The sequence below is a fragment of the Macrobrachium rosenbergii genome, chromosome 18, assembly GCF_040412425.1.
Source record: "Macrobrachium rosenbergii isolate ZJJX-2024 chromosome 18, ASM4041242v1, whole genome shotgun sequence".
NCBI lineage: Eukaryota > Metazoa > Arthropoda > Malacostraca > Decapoda > Palaemonidae > Macrobrachium > Macrobrachium rosenbergii.
In genome coordinates, this window is record NC_089758.1 from 17,303,600 (window position 1) to 17,327,585 (window position 23,986).

The 23,986-nt window shown below is 33.3% G+C and overlaps 1 protein-coding gene across 1 annotated transcript in view; it reads right to left on the bottom strand.

Moving 5' to 3' along the window:
- Window positions 1–4,979: 4,979 nt before the first annotated feature.
- The window catches only part of LOC136847951 (general transcription factor II-I repeat domain-containing protein 2-like), a 33,723-nt gene continuing 14,716 nt past the window's right edge, over window positions 4,980–23,986 (bottom strand). The window contains exons 2-3 of the mRNA XM_067119972.1: window positions 6,192–6,682; window positions 4,980–5,640 (exon numbers count right to left, since the gene is read on the bottom strand). Coding sequence (XP_066976073.1) covers window positions 4,980–5,640; window positions 6,192–6,682 — 1,152 coding nt within the window. The remainder of the gene's footprint in view (window positions 5,641–6,191; window positions 6,683–23,986) is intronic.

Sequence of the window (23,986 nt, forward strand, 5' to 3'; positions counted from 1 at the left end):
GTTGTATCACTGGAAGGAGAGGTCGAAGGGATTTAATTCTTTCAGAAATTCATGAACCATACCCAAATAAGGAGCCTTATACTTGGAAATAAATCTGCGCTCTTCTTATGGCGCCCGCAAGTGTCTGACGGACGGCAAAGTGTAACTCCGTTATACTGAAATACTAAAAGGTGGTTCTGTGTTGAGGATATTCGGATCTTTCCTAGACAGTGACCCCCAAGGGTTTTATCCCGGCATACATCCACCTTTGCGGTGTGTTTAATACAAGCCCGTTGGGGATTACCGTAAAAACATAAACAAAAGACTGTAAATATCATAAAGATAATAACCCCCAAGAAATATTAGTCCTAGATAATGACCCCAGAAAACCCTTGGTGGTCACTGTCTAGGAAACCAAAATATTCTTTGTATGGCCCGCGTTTCATACTCAGGAATTTTCTCCAGAAGAAAAGAATGTATGTAAATCTTTAAGCAGTTCATAAATTCATCTTCTTCCTTCCCCCTTGGCATACAAAGTTCCTTCAGTCTCACTCTCAAAATGAAGTTGCGTCTCCCAGAAAGGTTCTCATTCACGAAGGTCTTCGCTGAGAACTCTGTCCCCCGAACTAATGAACCTCACTTGTACAAAGGGGGAACTACTTGGCTTCATTAGTGTTCAATTTAGGTCATTCTGGGTAAGTGTAGCTTTCTATAAACGCAATATATTGCAATATCTAAAGTATAAATGACCATAGTTTAGAGTCCCAAACTATTATCAACGAAGTTTCCATAGAAAACATGGAATTTTTTTTATTATTATTAGGCAGTATCTCTCAACAGTCAAACTATGAGGATTCCATCTATTTATTTTATTCTTACAATCCTGGCGCGATGTATAATTGCTGAAATATTAACGTTTACATTAGAGAAAATATTGGATTGTTGCAAAATAAAAAGAAGTAATTAGATTTGATTACAAACACGTGTGCATTGCCTCGATTGGCCTTCCAAAAAGTTCTAGGACCTACGAAAAAGAAGAGGGATAACTAAAACTTTCTGTTTTGACTGTATATTAAAATGACTAAGTGATTGCGGAAAAACAAATCAATTGTTTGCATTTAATTAATTACCCGAAAAGTCCTGCAAAAGTCGTTAGGCGTGAAAGAAAATCTAAAAGGTGAAAAAAATAAAATATATGATGGATGCATTGGGGTGAAATGTCTAAAATTCAAATAAAATTAAAAATATTTTATTCGGTTTATCAAGTTATTATTAAAATTCTCTCACTTTATTCTCTTGTAACTACTGACTCAATCTCTTACACAAAATTATTTAATAAAAACAAACTGTTTCCGGTCAACTAATTAATGTTTCATAAAACCACTTTCCCAGCAAAAGGAATCTTCCTGTTGAAAGTTTCTCATTGAATTAGCTTTTCATCATATTTTTACTCAAGATTTTCTTCTTTTTACGAAGCTGGCAAGTGTCTAAAACACATAGTAAGATAGCGAAGTATTTCTCTGTTACATTTGAGTGCTGAGAGCTGGTTTCTGTATTGAGGATATTCATAGTGTGGCCGCTGTGTCATACTGAGGAATTTGCTCAATAATAAAACAATTTATATGCGCAACTGAATAGCGCATAAATTCTTCTTCTTTATTCTCCTTTGGCATACAAAGGTCCCTCAGTCCCACTCTCATATGAGGTTACGAAACGCAACTTTTCCCAGAAAGGGTCTCATTCATAAAGGTTTCCGCTGAGAATTCTGTTCCCTGTGAACAAATGAATGTTACTTGTGCAAAGGGGAAACTACTTAGCGTCATTAGCGATCAGTTTAGGCAACTTCGGTCTGGCCTAGCTTCCTGTAAACTTAATGTTTCATAATACCCAAAGTTTGAATGACCATAGTTTAGAACCTCAAACTAGTATGCAACCTCGTTTCATACTAGTTTAAGGTTCTAAACTATATGCAATGTTCTGTCCAGCTTTAGGCAATTTTTTTTTATCCTTTAATGTATGATTATTCCAACTATCTTTTGACGCGATGTACAACTGCTAACAGTAAAGTCTTACACTGAAGAAAATGCTGGAATAATGGCAAATGAACGGAGCTAATTAGGCATGATGACATACACGTGAAATGCATACCTACTCTGGGCCTTTCAAAATGTTCTCAGCATCCCGGAGAGAGAGTTGATATCTAAACCTTTCTGCTGTGGCTGCATAGTACAACCACTTATGTGACTGTGCGTAAGAAATCAACTGTTTATTTTTCTTTCATTGTCCGAGAATCATTCGAAAGCCGTTAGGTGCGAGTAACTTCTTGAAAGGAACAAAAAATAAAAAAGCTGCATCATAATGAAGTATCTGTAAAAGAATGGATATGGACTTGAGGAAATCTTAAAAAAAAAGTGGATCAATGGATTCAAGCGGGTCAAAGGTATCACAGGTGAACACCCCCGATCGGGACACCCAAATAACATTGACCACTGAACAACTTGTAGAGGCTGTCATTAATAGCAAACTCGGGGCTCGTTCAGTGCGCAAGATTTTGTCTATTATACCAGGGGAAAGCAAGCTGTCAGCAAAAGATAAAAATATTGATATCAGAACAGAAGCTGAATGGAACAGAGGTTTTAAAGATATAGCTACGCTGCTCCAAATAATCTCTACAAGTGATTGGTAACCCAAGGTGGAACCTGGGTCCATCTCTTTAGCCCTAAAGCTAGCTTTGGAAAAACTACTTTCCTTGACTTCCGTCAAAATGAAAAGCATGGGAAATATACCGGCAAAGCTTGAACGATGACAATCAAGTAAATGAGGTTAAGGAAGTCAATGATGGGGAGTATACTTCAATAACTGCCCTTCTGTTGTGGCTGTATGCTACAACCACTAATATGAAAATGAAGAACTTAGATGTCTGCTTTTATTTCAGTTTCTCAGGAGTCATTCGAAAGTCGCACTAAGGGGCTACATAGAAAAAGAAGACAAAGGTCACGGCTACGTTAATTCTATGCCTACTGTATCATGAAAGGTCCCTTGAAAGGAATAATTCCACAATATTAGCTACTATTTACACAAACACACAAAGGCTCATAAGCAGTTACTCGGAACCCGGTGCACGTTCCCCCTTGTTAAACCACACTGTACCACTGGCTTTCATCTTACACGCTCTCTTACGCTTCCTGGGTATGAGAGTCCATCTTTAATATGTACTGTATATACATACATACACACACACACACACACACACACACACACACACACACACACACACACACACACACACACATATATATATATATATATATATATATATATATATATATATATATATATATATATATATATATAAATATATATATATGTGTGTGTGTGTGTGTGTGTGTGTGTGTGTGTTTGTGTGCTTATACTTCCTAATAAATGCAGTATTGATATTGATAAGTAACTGTAAATTATAGTATTATATTTAAATTAAGAAAGTGCAGTAAGCTTCACTTTTAATTAAATTCCACCATTCTACGCAGAGGCCTCACCAACAGCATAGGTGAGCAGACGCAGTGACTCACCAACTAACATTTCTATACTTCCCTTTAACTGGTCTAAAGCACAATTCCTGGTTTTCTAATTTCCCCTAACTTACGCTCCTTCCCTCCCACTTTGCCAGATTTATGCGAATGTAGTTTTCTCACTACCGAGACAATGATTGTTCTAATTGCTTAAGTTCATAAAAAAAAAAGTAAAAAATGCGCCGAAGTTTCTCCGGCGCAATCGAGTTTTCTGTACATCGTGTGATCAATGCCACCGAAAATTTACCTATCTTTCGGTGGTCTCGGTATAATGCTGTACGAGCCTCGGCCCATGAAACTTTAACCACGGTCTGGTGGTGGCCTGGCCTATATCGTTGCTAGATGCACGATTATGACTAACTTTAACCTTTAATAGAATAAAAACTACTGGGGCTAGTAGGCTGCAATTTGGTATGTTTGATGATTGGAGGGTGGATGGTCAACATACCAGTTTGCAGCCCTCTAGCCTCAGAAGTTTTTCAGATCTGAGGACGGACGGAAAACGTGTGGACAGAAAAAAGTGCGGATGGACAGACAAAGCCTCCATAAGTTTTCTTTTCAAAATCTAATAAAATATAAAAAGAAGAGAAGGACAAAGATTTTATGGACAATATAATTTCTTCTGTCTCTAGTAGAAGACGAAAACACTTTGATTCTCGAAACACATCATTATTAAGTCAGGGTGTCAAACTCATTTTGCCAGTTTTTGAGACACTTTAATTTCTGAGGGCCATAAAGAGGTCAATGCAGTAAAATATATATATATATATATATATATATATATATATATATATATATATATATATATATATATATATATATATATAATATAGTCTATAATTCTATAGTGCAGATACACTATTATATATTGTGTATGTGTGTAGGGGAAAGAGAGGAGGAAGCACTGTAGTTATACAATAAGCAAATAAAATTACTCGTTTTGAGAATTCGTAGAATTTATTATATCGTGACAATCGTACATAGATAAGAAAAAATATACCTTGCACATGGATAAGGAAAAAGAAATACCTTGCATATGTATAAAAAAATACCTTGCACATGGATAAGAAAAAAAATACCTTGCATATTTATAAGAGAAAAGAAATACCTTGCACATGAATAAGAAAAAATATCTTGCACATGTATAAAAAAAAGAAATACCTTGCACATAAGAAAAAGAAATATCTTGCACATGTATAATAAAATGAAATACCTTGCAAATGTTTAAGAAAGAAATTTCTTGCACATAGGCAAAAAAACCAATACCTTGCACATGGATAAATAAAAATATATACCTTGCACATGGATAAGGAAAAAATTCCTTGCACATGCCTAAGAAAAAAAAAGTACCTTGCACATGGATGAATAAAAGAAATACCTTTCACATCGATAAGAAAAAAGGAAACATTCATTCTCACTTTTAAAACAATCTTAATGCTGGGAGCTACTGCTTCCAGATACTTGAGATCTCTTTTTCTTGACCAGTGCATCAAAATTTGGGGTAAATGACTTAGTAGCGATCTTGAGGATGGAATTGAGGTGTTCATCACTAAGTTTCGACCGTAACCGGGATTTGTTAATGTTCATTACTGAAAATAACTGTTCACAGGCAAACGTGCTTCCATACATAGACATGATTTTTGATGCCAAATATTTTACATTGGGATATTTTGAATCCACATATTGATAAAACGTGCTCAGTTGACAGGTGGAAAACTTATCCTTTAACACTGAATCACACTGCATGTCAATTATTTCCAGTTGCAGAGGTTCAGGTAGCACATTTACATCAACTGAGAACGGATTTCTGAAGACAGCAAATTCATTTTCCATGCACTTGAAGTCACTAAATCTGTTTTGAAATTCATCTCTGAGCTTTGATATTTTCTCACAATATTTCTCTGCTAGGTCACCATCATCAATGTTATTTTTATTTTGCATAGATTTCAAATTGGGAAAGTGTGCAAGATTATGTGATGCAATTTGACGTTGAAAAAGCTGGAGTTTGATTTCGAATGCACGAATCAAGTCATAGAAATCGGTCACCAGTTTGTTTTTCCCTGCATCTGGATGTTGAGATGATTCAAATGATCTGTGATATCCACCATGAATGCCAAATCTTTCAGCCAAATAATGTCATTAAGTTCGTGCATCTCCTTTCCCTTTTCTATCATGAAAATTTGGATTTCACAACGCAATTCATAAAAGCGCTTCAACACCGTTCCTCGACTTAACCAGCGCACATCAGTATGATAAGGCAATCCACGAGGATTCTCACTTTCTTCCAAAAAGCAGTTGAATTGTCTATGATTGAGACCACGTGCTCGAATAAAGTTCACTGTTGATACAACAACATCCATGACATGAGCCATATTTAGTGTTTTACTGCACAATACTTCTCTATGTATAATGCAATGAATATTACGAAACTGGTTGTCAGGGTTCAAAGCCATAAGTTTCTCCTGCAATTTTGCCACTACACCAGCTTTTCTACCCACCATCTGAGGTGCTCCATCAGTTGCTAAACTTACACATTTCTTCCAGTCAACACCTAGTTTGTCCAGCGCCTAACTAAGCTTGCAAAGATATCATCACTTTTGTTGTTCCCTTCATTGGCACAAGCTCAACAAATGCTTCTGTTACCTGCATATTTTCATCAACTCCCTAATGAAAACTGCGAGCTGTGCTACATCACAGACGTCTGTGCTTTCGTCAATTGCAACAGAAAAGGCCACAAATGATTTAACTTTGCTTTGAAGTTGATTATCAATGTCTTCAGCTATTTCATTTATTCTCTCTGCTATTGTATTTCTTGACAGACTTACATTTGCAAAAGCCTGACGTTTATCTGGGCAAATCACATCAGCAGTCAACAACATACATTTCTTAACAAAATCTCCTTCAGTAAAAGGCCTTGATGACGCAGCTATTTCATTGGAGATAATGTAACTTGCTTTCACCGCAGCATCACTTACATGACGTACATTTTTGAATAAGGACTGCTGTTGTTTCAGAGATTGTTCTAATTCTTCAACTTTATCATCACGTGCTTTTCCACTATATTTCTTATATACTTGAGCATGGTTTGTGTCATAGTGCCTCCTAACATTATATTCTTTAGGCACGGCAATTTGCTGATTGCAAATCAGACATGTTGGTTTTCCATTTATATCACCAAAAAATACAAGTCTTTCCACTTCTCTTGTATTACTCTATGTTCGTCTTTAATTGACCTTTTCTTGGATGACATCATCAACAAAAAATTGAAATGATCAATTCTCTTTGAAAATGTATATAGCTTGTGTGAAAGCCTGAGAGATACTGAATTCCGGCCTAAATTATTTCCTTCCAAAGTCATCACCGTACTGAACATGTTTTATACCTGTGCGCTCGCAGTTCGAGCCCCATACTGAGCATAGCCCAACTCAATAGCCTCCGCATTTAGCCTACCTACACATCTATTTACAAACCCAAAATTCATAATTTTCTTGCAATTATAATACTGTTAACTGGAAAAGTGAAATAATTTTCCAAAAAATATACGCATGATAGCGTAGTTTTGCTTTCTTCCCGATGACACAAGAAGCCCAGTACCGAACATTGCCTTCCTCTTGCACTGCTGTCGGGTACCGAACATTGCCTTCCTCTTGCACTGCTGTCGGGTAGTCGCTTGCAGTCGGTTTACGATCGTAAAAAAATAAAAAAACGAGAGAGAGAACGCAGTCCTTATAATATAAGTTTCAAAAGTCCAAAAGTGTATATATATATAAGTATATATATATATATATATATATATATATATATATATATATATATATATATATATAAATAAATATATATATATATATATATATATATATATATATATATATATATATATATAAATAAATATATATATATATATATATATATATATATATATATATATATATATATATATATATATATATATATATATATGGTATAAGTATAGATAAATAATATAATATATATACATATATATATATATATATATATATATATATATATATATATATATATATATATATATATATATATATATATATATATATATATATATATATATATATATATATATATATATATATATATATATATATATATATATATATATATATATATATATATATATATATATATATATATGCTTCGTGTGCGTGTGTGTGTTTGAGTATTTTCATATATAATTAAAACCATTTCTAAATATATTTTTAAACTACACCGCCACTGAGATTGGCGGGCCAAAAGTAGTGTGGCTGGGGGCCGCATGCGGCCCGCGGGCCGCACGTTTGACATCCCTGTAATAATTAAGTGGTTAACATAAAAGATCTTGCAATTAGGAACTCAGCAGTTTTAGGCTAATTAAATTTGGCCGAATCTTTTCTTTTTGGTCAAAAAACTAAATTTGTAATAATCAGCATAAAATTTACGAGACGGGCAGACTTTGCATAGGGATCAGGCAAAGGGTGATTTGTATATATTCATCACTTGACCTGATAATATGAATCATATATATATATATATATATATATATATATATATATATATATATATATATATATATATATATATATATATATATATATATATATATATATATATATATATATATATATATATATATATATACAGCGCGTGTGTGTTTTGCGCACACGCAATGTGTTCAAACTCTTTGGATCACAGAAAATATGGTCTTAGTCTTAACACTGGCAGAGATATAAAAGAAGATTACAAATATGAAAAAGACACTAACGATACGGATAACAGCGATGATGCCTTGAAAATTGTGACATTTGTAATAGCCTTAAGAAAAATCCGATTAGTCGCTTGAGGAGACTAACGACCTGGCCGGAATGCTATCTTCCTTCGCTGGAATTCTGCCGTTCATACTGTCACCTAATTATATACATATATATATATATATATATATATATATATATATATATATATATATATATATATATATATATATATAATGCACACACACACACACACACACACACACACATATATATATATATATATATATATATATATATATATATATATATATATATATGTGTGTGTGTGTGTGTGTGTGTGTGTGTGTGTGTGTGTGTGTGAGTGTCTGTTCGCAACTCAGTGTCAATTCTCCAAATGGGGGGTTGGCTTCAGAGAGAAAAAATCCTAGCCTCTTCATAGTCATACGTGAGAAGCTCATCAATAACGTGTCGAACCCCCAAGTATTTAATGTGTCATTCACCTCTATCATCCATCCACTCTTTCACCTCCTAGATATTCAGAACCTAATCTTTCAATCACCTATTTCATCCCTTATATCCAGCACTTTCTATGTCCTCTCTTCCTCCCTCCTAATACCTCCGAGCCGCTCAGGCTTCACCAGAAGTATCGTCCTCCATTTCTTCCACATCTCCAAGCCATATCAAAGCAATTAATCCATATTCACATCTGCCTAACATTTTTTCGCAGTTATGTACCTTCCATTTCTTTTCCTTTGTATATGATGGCTACATATGCTGCACAAACAAGTCTTCACAACAGCCTTAACCTCTGTTTTTTAATGAGAGTTCATCGTCTTCACTACACTTCGATAAAGGAGAGTTGACTTAACTGCTCCTTAAAACATTTCAACATTGGTACGCAAAGGAAGTTCATTTCTAACATCCTTGCTCTCATTATGTTGTCATTCACTTCTTATTCCTTTCAGTCATCTATTCCATCTATTTCTACATATCTATAAGAAACCACCACCTTATTGTCATAACTTCTTTTATGACATTCACCGCCGAATTTTCACTTACCCTCAAAATCCTACTCATGCTGATTTACTTTCAACTTTCTTCTCTTGTAAAATAATATCAGTCTCGTTTACTAGTTTATGCATTGTCTAATAATTATCCATAATCAACTCAGTATCTTACACAAACTTTATACTTTCTATATTCAATTCACAGCCCAATAAGTCTTTCGTGAGATCTACTACTGGACCCGTCTTGGTTCCTTTCCTTGTAACGAAAATATGGATCGAAACACTGTATAAACTACTTCGAAAGAGAGGAGCAAATCGGAATTGAAAGATTATCTGTTGCTATTATTATTATTATTATTATTATTATTATTATTATTATTATTATTATTATTATTGTTTTGTCTACCTCGACAATAAGAGTTTTTTTCAGGCGTATCCAAATGTTCTTGTTTTAACTGGGACCGAAAAATTAGAGTAGGATAAATCTAGAGTTGTTGCACGTCGACCTGGAAAAGACGAACAGGAGAGGGTGAGCAGTAAAAGACAGGAAATATATGCAGCTAAGGGTCGAAACGAAGCGGATTCCAATACTGTTTACAGCACACTGCGTCAGGTACACATTAGCCTCTTCCCTCTTGCGTAGAGCTCCTACTACGGTTCCCCGGAAGGGGTGAGTGCCGTTAGTGCACCTCATGCGCGGTGCACTGCAGGCATTTTATCTAAGGTTCTTTGCAGCGTCCCTTCGACCCCTAGCTGCAACCCCTTTCATTCTTTTTACTGTACTTCCGTTGAGTTTCTTTTTATTTTTGCATCTCACTTTCCACCCTCTCCTAACAACTGTTTCATACTGCAACAGCGGGGTTTTCCTCCTGTTACACCTTTAAACCCTATCTCCCACTAATATAATTTTCACCTTCCATTTATGAACAACCCCTTTGGAATACATCGACAGCCTCCTAAGAATGATTGTTATTATTTTTATATCTCATGAATGACAACACAGCCTCTGAAACAGGCCACAGAGTTCTTGAAGTAACATCCTGACCACGGCTGACATGAAGACTCTCAATTTCCCTTTCACCCGCTGAGTGACCTCGAAGGTCCCAGCGTTTGACCATAGGCATAAATCTTACATTCCATTCCATTCCATTCTTACTACGGTTTCTCCGGTACAAACATCTGTTACTATATTAACAGCTTTCTGCTCTGTAAGTTATTATCGCCTGGCACATTCCTAACATAGAGCGAACTTTATGTTTATCTGAAATAAGGCTGAAACTCGCTTGTGCTAGTCCCGCTTTAAGTTAGACAGACCTTTAAGAAGAAATACTCTCATGGTGTGTTACTCAAGAACCATTCTGATCAATTGATCGAAAGCTCCCTTGGGAGTGTAGCTTGTGCTTATAAATGTAAAACGGGACCGTTTTTTCATCTATGAGGGTCAGATTTGATTGATGAAAATACCATCTTTTTCATGAGCAGGTTTGTTTTATCATATTGTTGAATACGAGATTTAATATTTATTGAGGAAACAGGAAACTGTCATTTCGTCTATTGCAGATTTCTGATATTTCTTTGCCTTGACAAAGTTTTTGTCTTTAAGGGATTGTTCCTGTATTATTTAAAACTGAAAACGATTCGAATGGGAAATAATAAAACTGCTAGAGTAAAGCATTAGGAACCTTTCTGAGAATAATAGTTACATCTCTGGTATTAACGTGGTTTTATTTAAAAGGAAAAATTTTACTGTAAAGGATAAAAATGTCGAAAGTATCTAAAATCTAGAGAGACACAATCCACACTGGAAAGGTAATAACAGGCGTTTGCTATCTTAGCCACCATTATAAAAAAAAATTCTTTAAATTTTACCAAAAATATTCATGAAGTTATACAAGATACTTTGAAAGCAGAGACACTGTTTTTTTACATTTTTAAGTTAGGCAAAATTATTCACATAACGTGAAATTAGTCGGCTGCTTCTTCATCCAGCGTGGAATGAAGGCCCTGTAAGTACAGTCCCCATTATGAAGGGCCGTATTGTGTGTCTTACTGCATGTTTTATATGATACAATAATATAGTAAATAATACATAGTAACTTACTGTCATACAGTGTACGAGAATATGCTATGCACACATGTACTTTGTGATGAAATATTGAATAGAATAATCTTTTTTTGAACCTGCTTATACGCACGTGAATTTGCAAAGACTGCGCCGATTAAAATCCAAAACACAGTTTCATTTTACAAAGTCTAACACTGATTACTTTTTCATTCCTCTCTCTCTCTCTCTCTCTCTCTTTCTCTCTCTCTCTCTCTCTCTCTGTAAATTTATTTGAATTTATCGATAACCTGATTGCTCCCTATGGTGTTCTCTATAGCCTACCCACTTCATATATTTGACTATGGTTTCACCAAGTAATAAAATACAAATTAATTAACGTGCATCAAATTGTCTCTGAAATGCAATAAACACGTATCGATATATTGCCCACACGACGATAGAGTCATTGGAATGTTCATTATTTTTCGAAACACCATTATGTGCATATACGATACACATACACACGCACGTACACACACACAAATATGTATATACACTGTATATATATACATACATGAACATGTATATATACAGTATATATATATATATATATATATATATATATATATATATATATATATATATATATATATGATGTATAATACAATGAATAAATTAGTACGAAACATTCTAAAAATAGATTGAGAACGACTGAAGAATGCATGGAAATATTTTAAGTACAAAATAATCTTGCAGGCAACTTATATGTATACGTATTGCATACACACACACACAAAACACACACACACACACACACACACACACACACACACACACACACATATATATATATATATATATATATATATATATATATATATATATATATATATATATATATATATATATATATATATATATATATATGTGTGTGTATTAGTGTAACTGTATATTATCTTGTACTTTTCCCCGATTATGCTTATTGAGTTGGAATTAATGACTAGTTATACTTCCTCTCTAAGATCGTTTGCTTAATAACTACAGGAACGCAATAATAATAATAATAATAATAATAATAATAATAATAATAATAATAATAATAATAACAATAATAATAATAATAATAATAATAATAATAATAATAATAATAATAATAATAATAATAATAATAAGGAACGTGAAGAAGACATGGTGCTCATTTACAAAAACAACCATGATAATAATAATATTAATAATAATAATAATAATAATAATAATAATAATAATAATAATAATAATAATAATAATAATAAAAGATAACCCTCACTAGTATATAAAATGTTTTACAAAAATCATTTTGATAAAAATAAATATTTTTATAAACTATCATTCAATTCTTTCGTTCAAGAAATAATTCCTAATTACCGACTAATTTCCATAGAAATGTAGGAATGTGCAACTCACCAATAAATAAAGTTACATATAAATATTTTGCTATGTTGTGCAAAGTCATATCAAATCTGCTGATTTCCATTAATATATTTTTTGCGCATCTGTCAAACAGCTTCCCGGATGACTGTCCACAAACAAAATGCATGTAACGCGTAATTGTGTTTGCACAAATAATTAAATTTTTCGAATGCCCTCTGTCATAAAGCTATCGAATAGAGAATTTCAGAATTGAAAACGGCGAATGGACTCGACGGCTTGGATGATGCACTTCACTGATATGCGATCGTAATTGATTTCCTTTTTTTTTTTTTATCAAATCGTTATGTTTATATAACTTGTAGGAACGCAACGTTAGTACGAATGTGCTACACTTTGTGATCAGCAATATTTTAATTTTGCATAAACAAACACAATTAATTTTTACGAAGATTATTTTATATATACATGTGTGTATGTATTTATATATATATATATATATGTGTGTGTGTGTGTGTGTGTGCGTGTGTATGTATGTATGTATGTATGTATGTATCAACATAACTTGAGACATTACTATGCAGACAATATACAGTGAAAATTCTAAAGCACAAGTAAAAAAAAATATACTTCGCATTTTCCTTCCCAGCATATGATTTATGCTCTGTCATAATGATACCTTCATCTACATAATATGCAAATGGGGTGCCACCAAGACGGTTTATCACATAGCTCTTTCTTATACTCTGTTAATAGGCATATACTGGTAGCGATATGAATCATAAATCAAACATAAGTTTTTACATAATGAATATTCGTTCGTGAGATATTCTTACTTATAATATATACTTCATACACATGTATCCATGCTCATATGCATATATTCACATATGCGTAAACTGTACATTTATATAAATATATATATATATATATATATATATATATATATATATATATATATATATATATATATATATATATATATATATATATATATATATATATATTTATACACACACACACACACACACACACACATATATATATATATATATATATATATATATATATATATATATATATATATATATATATATATATATATACATATAGTCTGATGATCAAGATGGTTGATGCAACCGAGAAAATAAGATGACGGATCTGATTAAACATTATTATTCCACATACAGATTTCCTCACATTTATGATGGTCATCGAAAAAGAAAGTGACTGAACAGGTGATCGAAACCTAAAATGAATTTGGAACTGATGAAGAGATAAAGGGATTATCATGGGATATTATTATTATTATTTAAAAAAAAAAGTCAGTTTTCACGTCTGTGCTGACTGTGAACGAAAATAGCGATTTTATTTTTTATACGAAACCAGCAAATTTACTCTATAATATACCACAATATAATTCTCAGGAACAGTTACAGTAAGTCTCTATGTTTCATTTCTGTTGAAGTACAACTGTGCTAGTCACTTAAGCCCCGCTAATTTAGAGACAGGGAGAAAGACGTTAAGTTCTCTCTTTCTGTAATTGCCCAATGGAGAGAGAGAGAGAGAGAGAGAGAGAGAGAGAGAGAGAGAGAGAGAGAGAGAATGTTGTCTTGAAGTCTCACTATGCAAGGAGAGAGAGAGAGAGAGAGAGAGAGAGAGAGAGAGAGAGAGAGAGAGAGAGAGAGAGAGAGAGAGAGAGAGAGAGAGCGCAAACTAGCGCTCTGAATATTTGTAATGACTACAGAGAGAGAGAGAGAGAGAGAGAGAGAGAGAGAGAGAGAGAGAGAGAGAGAGAGAGAGAGAGAGAATTTACTTATGTTCTTACTTTAAATGCTATTTTATGCTTTTCTAGGCAATATTGTACTAAAATAAACAAACACATAAATAAACTTAATATGTTATTAAGCCCCAAGCCGAAACCATATAAAGACGCAATCGTTTCAAAGACATTCTGTTATCGGAGAAATTCGTTTCCGATAATCGTTGCAGGTATCGCCGGAGTACAATGCTTCGTAATGGCGGTATAAATCGTCGGCATTATTGAGCAACCATGTTCCTATTGGCAGCCAGCCACTGATAAGGGACTGATGTATAAAGCCTAGATTGTATCCGCAATACAAGAGCGTAATGTAATTCCCACATTAGATTTCACTTTACTTTAGACTAGTAATGAGATTCGTGAGTAATCATTTCCTCTTTTCTGTATTACTTCAATTTTTGGAAATGATTAATAATTATAATATTAACAGGGATATTATTTTGGAATCGTTGAACGTGGGGACTTTAATCCAAAGGCAAGTCTCTGTGATTAATGTTACATTATTTTAGTTAATTAATTTTCCTATAACTAGTTATGTATTTGTTAAAGCCTATTGGTCGTGCGTGTCTGTGTGTGTGTGTGTTTTGTCGATATTACTGTGTGGTAATTAAAATCAAGGAGAGATCAGATGCAGATGCAAGTTTACGTATATAACAGTGCTTTCAGTTAATGTACCGATAGCTGGTGATAGTAACGAGAAGCTACTAGAGGCTGGGAAAGAGTTTAAAAGTATTATAAAAGGAGGCCATGGGTGTCAGCAGAACCAGGAAGATGGATTTGTAATTAATGTTACTATGGATGGAGGAAGACTGTAAGTGAATTCTGGAATAGGCAATTAAATCTAAACTGAGTGGATGACAAAGAAAATATAAGACAGATAGACCAAATTTCTAGATTTGATTAATACTAATTTCTTAATAAACAAAAGCAATGGAAGAAGGTGATGAAAAGAATAAAAAAAAGAAAATCCATAGCTAAAGAGTAACGAAAACTAGATTGAACTGAATATAGAATTTAGGCCAAAGGCCAAGCACTGGGACCTCTGAAGTCATTCAGCGCTGAAACGAAAATTGACAGTAAAAGGCTTGAAAGGTGTAACAGGAGGAAAACCTCGCAGTTGCACTATGAATCAATTGTTAGGAGAGGCTGGAAAGTAAGACGGAAGAAAGAGAATATGAAAGGAGGTACAGGAAAAGGAACGAAAGGGGTTGCAGCGTGGGGCCGAAGGCACGCCACAAAGAACCTTGAGTAATGCCTACAGTGAACCGCATGAGATGCACTGACGGCCCTACCCCCCTACGGGGACGAAAACTAAAAGTAGACCTTAAAGATATAGTCAGACCAAGACTTCAGCGAGAGTATTGATCTTAAGGAATATCCGTTTACCTTCGACTAGTTCATTATTGATCTTATTAAGGGAAGGAAAGTTAAAGAGTATCAGTTTATGACATTATAAAAAAAAGCAAAAGGTTTTAACGCACCAATGAAAAGGAACAGAGGCAGACGCCATTCGTCTTAAACAGAACCAAACAGTCATTTTTTGCAACAACAACAACAACAACAACAATAATAATAATAATAATAATAATAATAATAATAATAATAATAATAATAATAATAATAATAATAATAATAATAAGTTAGCATGAGAATGACGGCTCTGATAACTGAAGTAAAATAGATACATCGCACAACGGAATGACTCAAAAACTAGGTTCAGGATATTTATAAATGTGATAAAAGTAATGAAATACAAATTATCATATATCAAAACCAAATATTTTTTTTAACTCTCCTCTCAACATCCTTCTGCACTTTTTCGAAAAAATAAATCAGGCAGAGAGATTCCTTATGGCCAGCAGCAATGAAAAGCAAACTTCTGAGATGAAGACGCCTCATGAACTCTGGAAAACAATTTCGCTTTTTCTGTTGACTGACTTCTGCAAGCAACTGATACTATTGCAAACCGGAATCATTTTCTTTGTGGGTTTCATATTTACCTTTTTCAAAAAATACTTATTTTTCAGGCTGCCCAGTTCATCAAAATTTTGTGAGAAGTCATGAAAGTGGGAAAAATTCTAGAGTGAAAATTCGACATTCCAGTAAGAAAATATTCAGACTGAAAATTCAAAATTCCAGTAGGAAAAATTCAAGAATGAAAATTCAAAATTCCGAAAGGAAAACTTCTAGAGTAAGATTTCAAGGTTCCAGTGGGAAAATTCTAACAGGAAAAATTCAAGAGTGAAAATTCAAAATTCAGTCAGGAAAAATTCTAGTGTAAAAATTCAAAATCCAGTAGGAAAATTTCTAGAGTGAAAATTCAAAATTCCAGTAGAAAAAATTTTAGTGAAAATTCAGGATTCCAGTTGGAAAATTTTTTGAGTGAAAATTCAAAATTCCAGTAGGAAAAATCCTAGAGTGAAAATTCAAAATTCCAGTAAGAAACATTCTAGATGGAAAATTCGAAATTCTAGTAGGAAACATTCTAGAGTAAAAATTCAAAATTCCATTAGGAAATATTCTAGAGCGAAAATTCAAAATTCCGGTAGGACATATTCTAGAGCAAAAATTTAAAATTCCAGAAGGAAAAGTTCTAGAGTGAAAATTCAAAATTCTAGTAGAAAAAATTCTATACTGAAAACTCAAAACTCCAGTAGGAAAAATTCTGGAGTGAAAATTCAAAATTCTAGCAGGAAAAATTCTATACTGAAAATTCAAAACTCCAGTGGGAAAAATTCTGGAGTGAAAGTTCAAGATTACAGTAGAAAATTCTCTAGAGCAAAAATTCAAAATTACAGTGGGAAGAATTCTAGAGTAAAACTTCAAGATTCCAGTAGGAAAAATTCTAGAGTGAAAATCAAAATTCCAGTAGGATAATTGTATAGTGAAAATTCAAAATCTAGTAGGAAAAATTCTAAAGTGAAAACTCAAAATTTCAGTAGGACAAATTCTAGTGTGAAATTTCAGAATTCAAGTAGAAAAGATTCTAGATTAAAAATCAAAATTCCAGTGGGAAAAATGCTAGAGTGAAAACTCAAAATTCCAGTAGGAAAAATTCTAGAGTGAAAATTTAAAATTCCAGTAGGAAACATTCTAGAGTAAAAATTCAAAATCCCAGTAGGAAAAATTCTAGAGTGAAAATTCAAAATCCCAGTAGGAAAAATTCTAGAGTGAAAATTCAAAATCCCTATACGAAACTTTCTAGAGTAAAAATACTATAGTGAAAGTTCAAAATTCCAGTAGGGAAAATTCTGGAGCGAAATTCTAAATTCCAGCAGGACAAATTCTGGAGTAAAAATTCAAAATTCGAAGAGGAAAAATTCTAGGATGAAAACTCAAAATTCCATTAGGAAGCATTCTACAATAAAACTTCAAAATCCGAGTAGGAAAAATTCTAGAGTGAACACTCAAATTCTAGTAGGAAGCACTCTACAGTAAAAATTCAAAATTCCAGTAGGAAAAATTGTAGAGTGAAAATTCAAAATTCCAGTATGAAAAATTCTAGAGTGAAAATTTAAAATTCTAGTAGGAAACATTCTACAGTAAAAATTCTAAATTTCAGTATGAAAAATTCTAGAGTGAATATTCAGAATTCCAGTAGGAAATATTCTAGAGTGAAAGTTCTATAGTGAAAGCTCAAAATTCCAGTAGAAAAAATTGTGGAGTGAAAATTCAATCCAGTCGGAAAAATGCTAGAGTAAAAATTGAAATTCCAGTAGGAAAAATTCTAAAATGAAAACTCAAAATTCCAGCAGGAAACATTCTACAGTAGAGTACAAAGTAAAAATTCCAGTAGGAAACATTCCAGAGTGAAAATTCAAAATTCCAGCAGGAAAAATTTCATAGGGAAATTTCAGATTTCCAATAGGAAACATTTTACAGTAAAATTCAAAATTCCAGCGGGAAAAATTCTAGAGTGAAAATTTAAAATTCCAGTAGGAAAAATTCTGGAGTAAAAATTCAAAATTGCATCAGGACACATTCTAGAGTAAACATTCAAAATTCCATTAAGAAAAATTCCAGAGTGAAAATTCAAAATTCCAGTAGGAAAAATAAAAAAAAAGTTCAAATTTCCAGTAGGACTCATTCTAGAGTAAAAATCCAAAATTCCAGTAGGAAAAATTCTAGAGTGAAAATTCAAAACTCTAGTAGGACACATTCTAGAGTAAAAATTAAAAATTCCAGTAGCAAAAAATCCAGATTGAATATTCAAAATTCCAGTTGGAAACATTCTGGAGTGAAGCTCTATCATCATTTGATGATTCATAAAATCGCATATTATTTCTCAATTTTTAAGAGCATGTTTATTTCTTTTTGGGGTCTTAATCTCTGTATGACCAGGTGCTAATTGAGTTAGACTCTTGGTATATATTACAAAATAAAACGTTTCTATTTGACAATTCAGGAAATAGTATAATTTCTTTTATACCATGCTGATTCTGCTAACTGTGTCAGATTCTTGATATCTATTACAAAAGGGAATATTCTTTTTATATTTGATAGTTCATTAAATTTGACATTTTTTTAGAGTAAAAATTCAAAATTCCAGTAGGAAAAATTCTAGAGTGAAAATAAAAAATTCCAATTTCAATTTCGGGCCCTTAGCCCTCTGTACGAACAACTGCAAATTGTGTTAGACTCTTGATATTTATTACAAAGTACAGTAACATATATTTATATTAAATTTTCATCTTACGTACATTCCGCCTGTACTCTTCTGTTTTAGGTCCGATGGGGGTAGGGTCGGTGGGAGACCGGGGGTGGGGGAGGAGATGGAGAGACCTCACGATTAGTCTCCCTTTAGGATGAAGAGTCTATCCTCCCAAGACTTGGCGTTTTTCCTAAAGATTTTCCTTAATGCTTTATGGTTTTTTTTATGATGAAACGTTCATTAACTTCACAATTGCAAGAGAAAGGAAATTAGCCTTATCATTTGTAAGGTTTATGACCCAGCAAGTAATATTTCTAGGTCCACAACGAAAAATTTAAAGCTTCTTCACTGTAAGCCCCTCCATTAATTTTCATATGCTGAATACTGCACTATCTCTCTCTCTCTCTCTCTCTCTCTCTCTCTCTCTCTCTCTCTCTCTCTCTCTCTCTCTCATCCGGATGCCCGTAGTTAATATTAACTAGACGTTTTTCCTGATACGAGAATATAATTAGGGCTGTGTGGCATTGCCTACAAAAATATGCACCACAGAACATTTACATAAGATACCAGAAGAACACTCTATCTTTCAATTAAACCAGAATGAAACGAAAAATACTGGTTTTCAATACTTTATGTACGTTCCGGATGGCTTTCATCAACATGGAACCTGGTCATTATTGGATTTTACTTCTAAGACATATTTGGACTGTTGGTACATCTCATTGTTCTTCGAAGTATCAGTAACTATTCAGACATGCACACACCTGTTTGTAAAGGATAAGGTAATGCACACATCCATTTTGAGATGAAATTTCTCCCGTAAAATGGCATTCATATATTTAGGCTCAACGATGTACTCAGGTCTTGTATTTTTCTGTTTTTGAGTGCAATAGTTCTCGTGTGCCCCCACGTTCTATTTTTTGAATTATGTTATGAATATTTTTCCCCCCTGCACGCACACATGCCTATTTCTAATTTGCTTTGGAGCACAGATAGAAAGATAAATAGATAGATAATAGATAGATAGACACCCAGAGTAACTTTACTCTCAGGAAAAGAAAAAACTCCACAGATCGAGTAAATATGATCTGCATCTTTGAAAAATTTCCCTTTCATTGCAATCCACAGCATGGGGTTAATATGGTACCGAAAGGTAATTACGCCTAGAAGGGAATGGTATATTGCTTCTTTTTTCCAAGAGTTTCTGATATTATTTTTTATGCAGCAGCTTTTAATATAATTTTAGACAAAATTCTGTAATGTACAGTTTTAACGTGCCTTTTATAACACAAAATACTTCCCTAAACTTGTTCTGTTTTTTATTTTTTTTTAACATGGTAATATTTATTACATGTACTATCATAATATCAGTTACTGAGCGTCTTTGATTAAATTCTTTTTCAACTGTTTAGACTTCATATATGCCACTACCGAAGTTCCATATTTTGCTGTTATTATTATTATTATTATTATTATTATTATTATTATTATTATTATTATTATTATTATTATTATTATTATTATTTCAGAACCAGTTTCATTATTTACTTTTCCGGCGAATGATGAAAAACCTATGAAAGCATATATATATATATATACATACATACATACATACATACATACATACATATATGTATACATAAATTATATATATATATATACATATATATGCATATATATATATATATATATATATATATATATATATATATATATATATATATATATATATATATATATATATATATATATATGTATATGTATATATATATATAGAAATATATATACACATATAATATATATATATATATATATATATATATATATATATATATAAAGTTATTATTTCTTATATATATATATATATATATATATATATATATATATATATATATATATATATATATATATATATATATATATATATGTATATGTATATGTATATATATATAGAAATATATATACACATATAATATATATATATATATATATATATATATATATATATATATATATATATATATATATATATATATATATATATATATATATATATATATATATATATATATATATATATATATATATATATATATATATATATATATATATATAAGAAATCAGAACTTCAGAATAACAGCAGAACTTGGAAAAAACTTAAGAAAATATATGTTAATTATAGGGGCGTTCATCCAAAACAACAATGTTCCCAAGATGTGTCACCATATCCAAACAAGCGACATCACCACGAAAAAAAAAATAACGAAAAGAATCTAGAATCTCAATTCTAGATAAACAAGGAACAGAACAAGAGTAATGGAGTGGTTCCAGAGCTTCTCTAGAAATAAGAAAAAAAAAAAAAAAAAAAGCGGAGACCCATTAGTGTCTGGTTGCCAGGGATCGTTTTCCTCATCAGAGGCAAAAAGAAAGGAGGTTCTGCCTCTCATGGGTCTACAGTAGGTGTCTGGTGTTGAGTATCGGTCTCCATCCTCACGCGGAAACGACCTGTCTGAGAAGTCCAAATGAAAAGAGGGCGTCACCTTTCACGCTTTCCTCATGCCACGGATGTTTTTCAGTGTCATACGCACTCGCGTGTGCAAACTCACAAACACACAGACACACACTTATATATAATCATTAAGCTACAAATGTCGTTTATTATCCAATTCACTCTACCTCGGAAATAATATATAATTATATACGTAAACCGAAGGGGAATTATATTTGATAAAGAAGTTCGTCGTCTCATGGGCTCGAACCACCGAACACGAGAGCTCACGACGTTCAGTGACGCCTTAGCCGAATAGGCGTCACTGGACGTCGTTAGTCTTCGTGTGTGGTGTTTCGAGCCCATGAGACGTCGAACTTCTTATCAAATATAATTCCCTTTCGATTTACATATATAAATATATATGTTATTTCCGAGGTAGAGCGAATTGGATATTAAACATTTGTAGCTTAATGATTGCATATAAGTCACGGTGATGTGATAAAAGTTCATACATATATATACAGTATATATGTGTATATACAGACTAAAATACAGAGAGAGAGAGAGAGAGAGAGAGAGAGAGAGAGAGAGAGAGAGAGAGAGAGAGAGAGAGAGAGAGAGAGAGAGAGCCTATAAGGAGAAAAAATCAAGTTTGTCACCGAAAACTTCGGAGCAGAAATCCCGACAGAAGACAAATGGGCAATATTTGAATTCAGTGGATCCTTCAGTCCCCCCTATGGAGTGGGGAAGTCCCCCTCCGGAGGGAAGGACACCGCCATATTTACTAATCCCTTCACCTCCCCCTTCTCCAAACAATCTCATTCACCGGAGATTCCCCTCGACGAGTCTCATTAAGGTCCCATAAAAAAAAAGGGAAAAGAAGTTTGTTTGGGGGTAGTTCACTTACTCCATTCAAATGCTTATCCAGACTTTCATTGGCTTTCCAAACATTCTAGCATTTTGACTCATATGAAATTTCTTGAGTTGCTTTTCGCCAGGTCTTCATATCACAGGTGGTTCTCTTATTATGCAGGCTAAGGACAGGAAAATTGACACTTGAAGGTGTACAGTATCTACAGAGAGACTAACAGATAGACTCAGAAATGTTCAGGAAGGGAGCTTGATAAGGAAAGAGTTAATAGACATTCATGTACAGAAAGGCAGAGAATGAGAAGAAGGAGAGAGAGAGAGAGAGAGAGAGAGAGAGAGAGAGAGAGAGAGAGAGAGAGAGAGAGAGAGAGAGATAACGTAATAGCGTGTGTAGGAAGAAAAAAAGACTTATCATTTACTAAGAAAACAACTTTGATACAGTAGGGAGGAAATACCAAGAGCTTATTACTGAGAACTCAGAAAAAAAATCAATATTCAGCAGATCGTCAGATTCCCTTCAGGAGGAAAAGGTACTATAGTATACCAATCCCCATATCTTCACCTTTCCCAAACACTCTTATTCACCGAAGATTCCCCTCAGAGGTTGTCTCATTAAGTCCTTGTAAAAAAAATTTAGGGAATCTTACCTCTCATTCCAGTGAAATGTCCAATGGAATATCGACGAGTATTAGATGTCTTGAATTTCTTTTTGCTAATAGTCGAGTCACAGGGTATTAATTCGGTCCGAAAAATCGACACTCGACTTTGATCTTGGATATAGGGAGTGGCAGTCAGACATACCTGAAACGATCACAGAGAGAGAGAGAGAGAGAGAGAGAGAGAGAGAGAGAGAGAGAGAGAGAGAGAGAGAGAGAGAGAGAGAGAGAGAGAATGGAGATGACTGACAATCAAATAGCCATGTGAATGTTTCTAATAGGAAAAGGATAAAGAGAAAAAAAGTAAGGGCTATGGCAGCTATGCAGGTATATTTAACAAAGTAAGAGAGACAGACAAACAGACAGACAGACAAACAGACAGACGAACAAACCAACAAACACACATGCAGATGGACAGAGCTGTGAGGACTACAGATACACATGCAGGTAGAATCAGCTGTGAGGACTACAGATACACATGCAGGTAGAATCAGCTGTGAGGACTACGGATACACATGCAGGTAGAATCAGCTGTGAGGACTACAGATACACATGCAGGTAGAATCAGCTGTGAGGACTACAGATACACATGCAGGTAGAATCAGCTGTGAGGACTACAGATACACATGCAGGTAGAATCAACTGTGAGGACTACAGATACACATGCAGGTAGAATCAGCTGTGAGGACTACAGATACACATGCAGGTAGAATCAGCTGTGAGGACT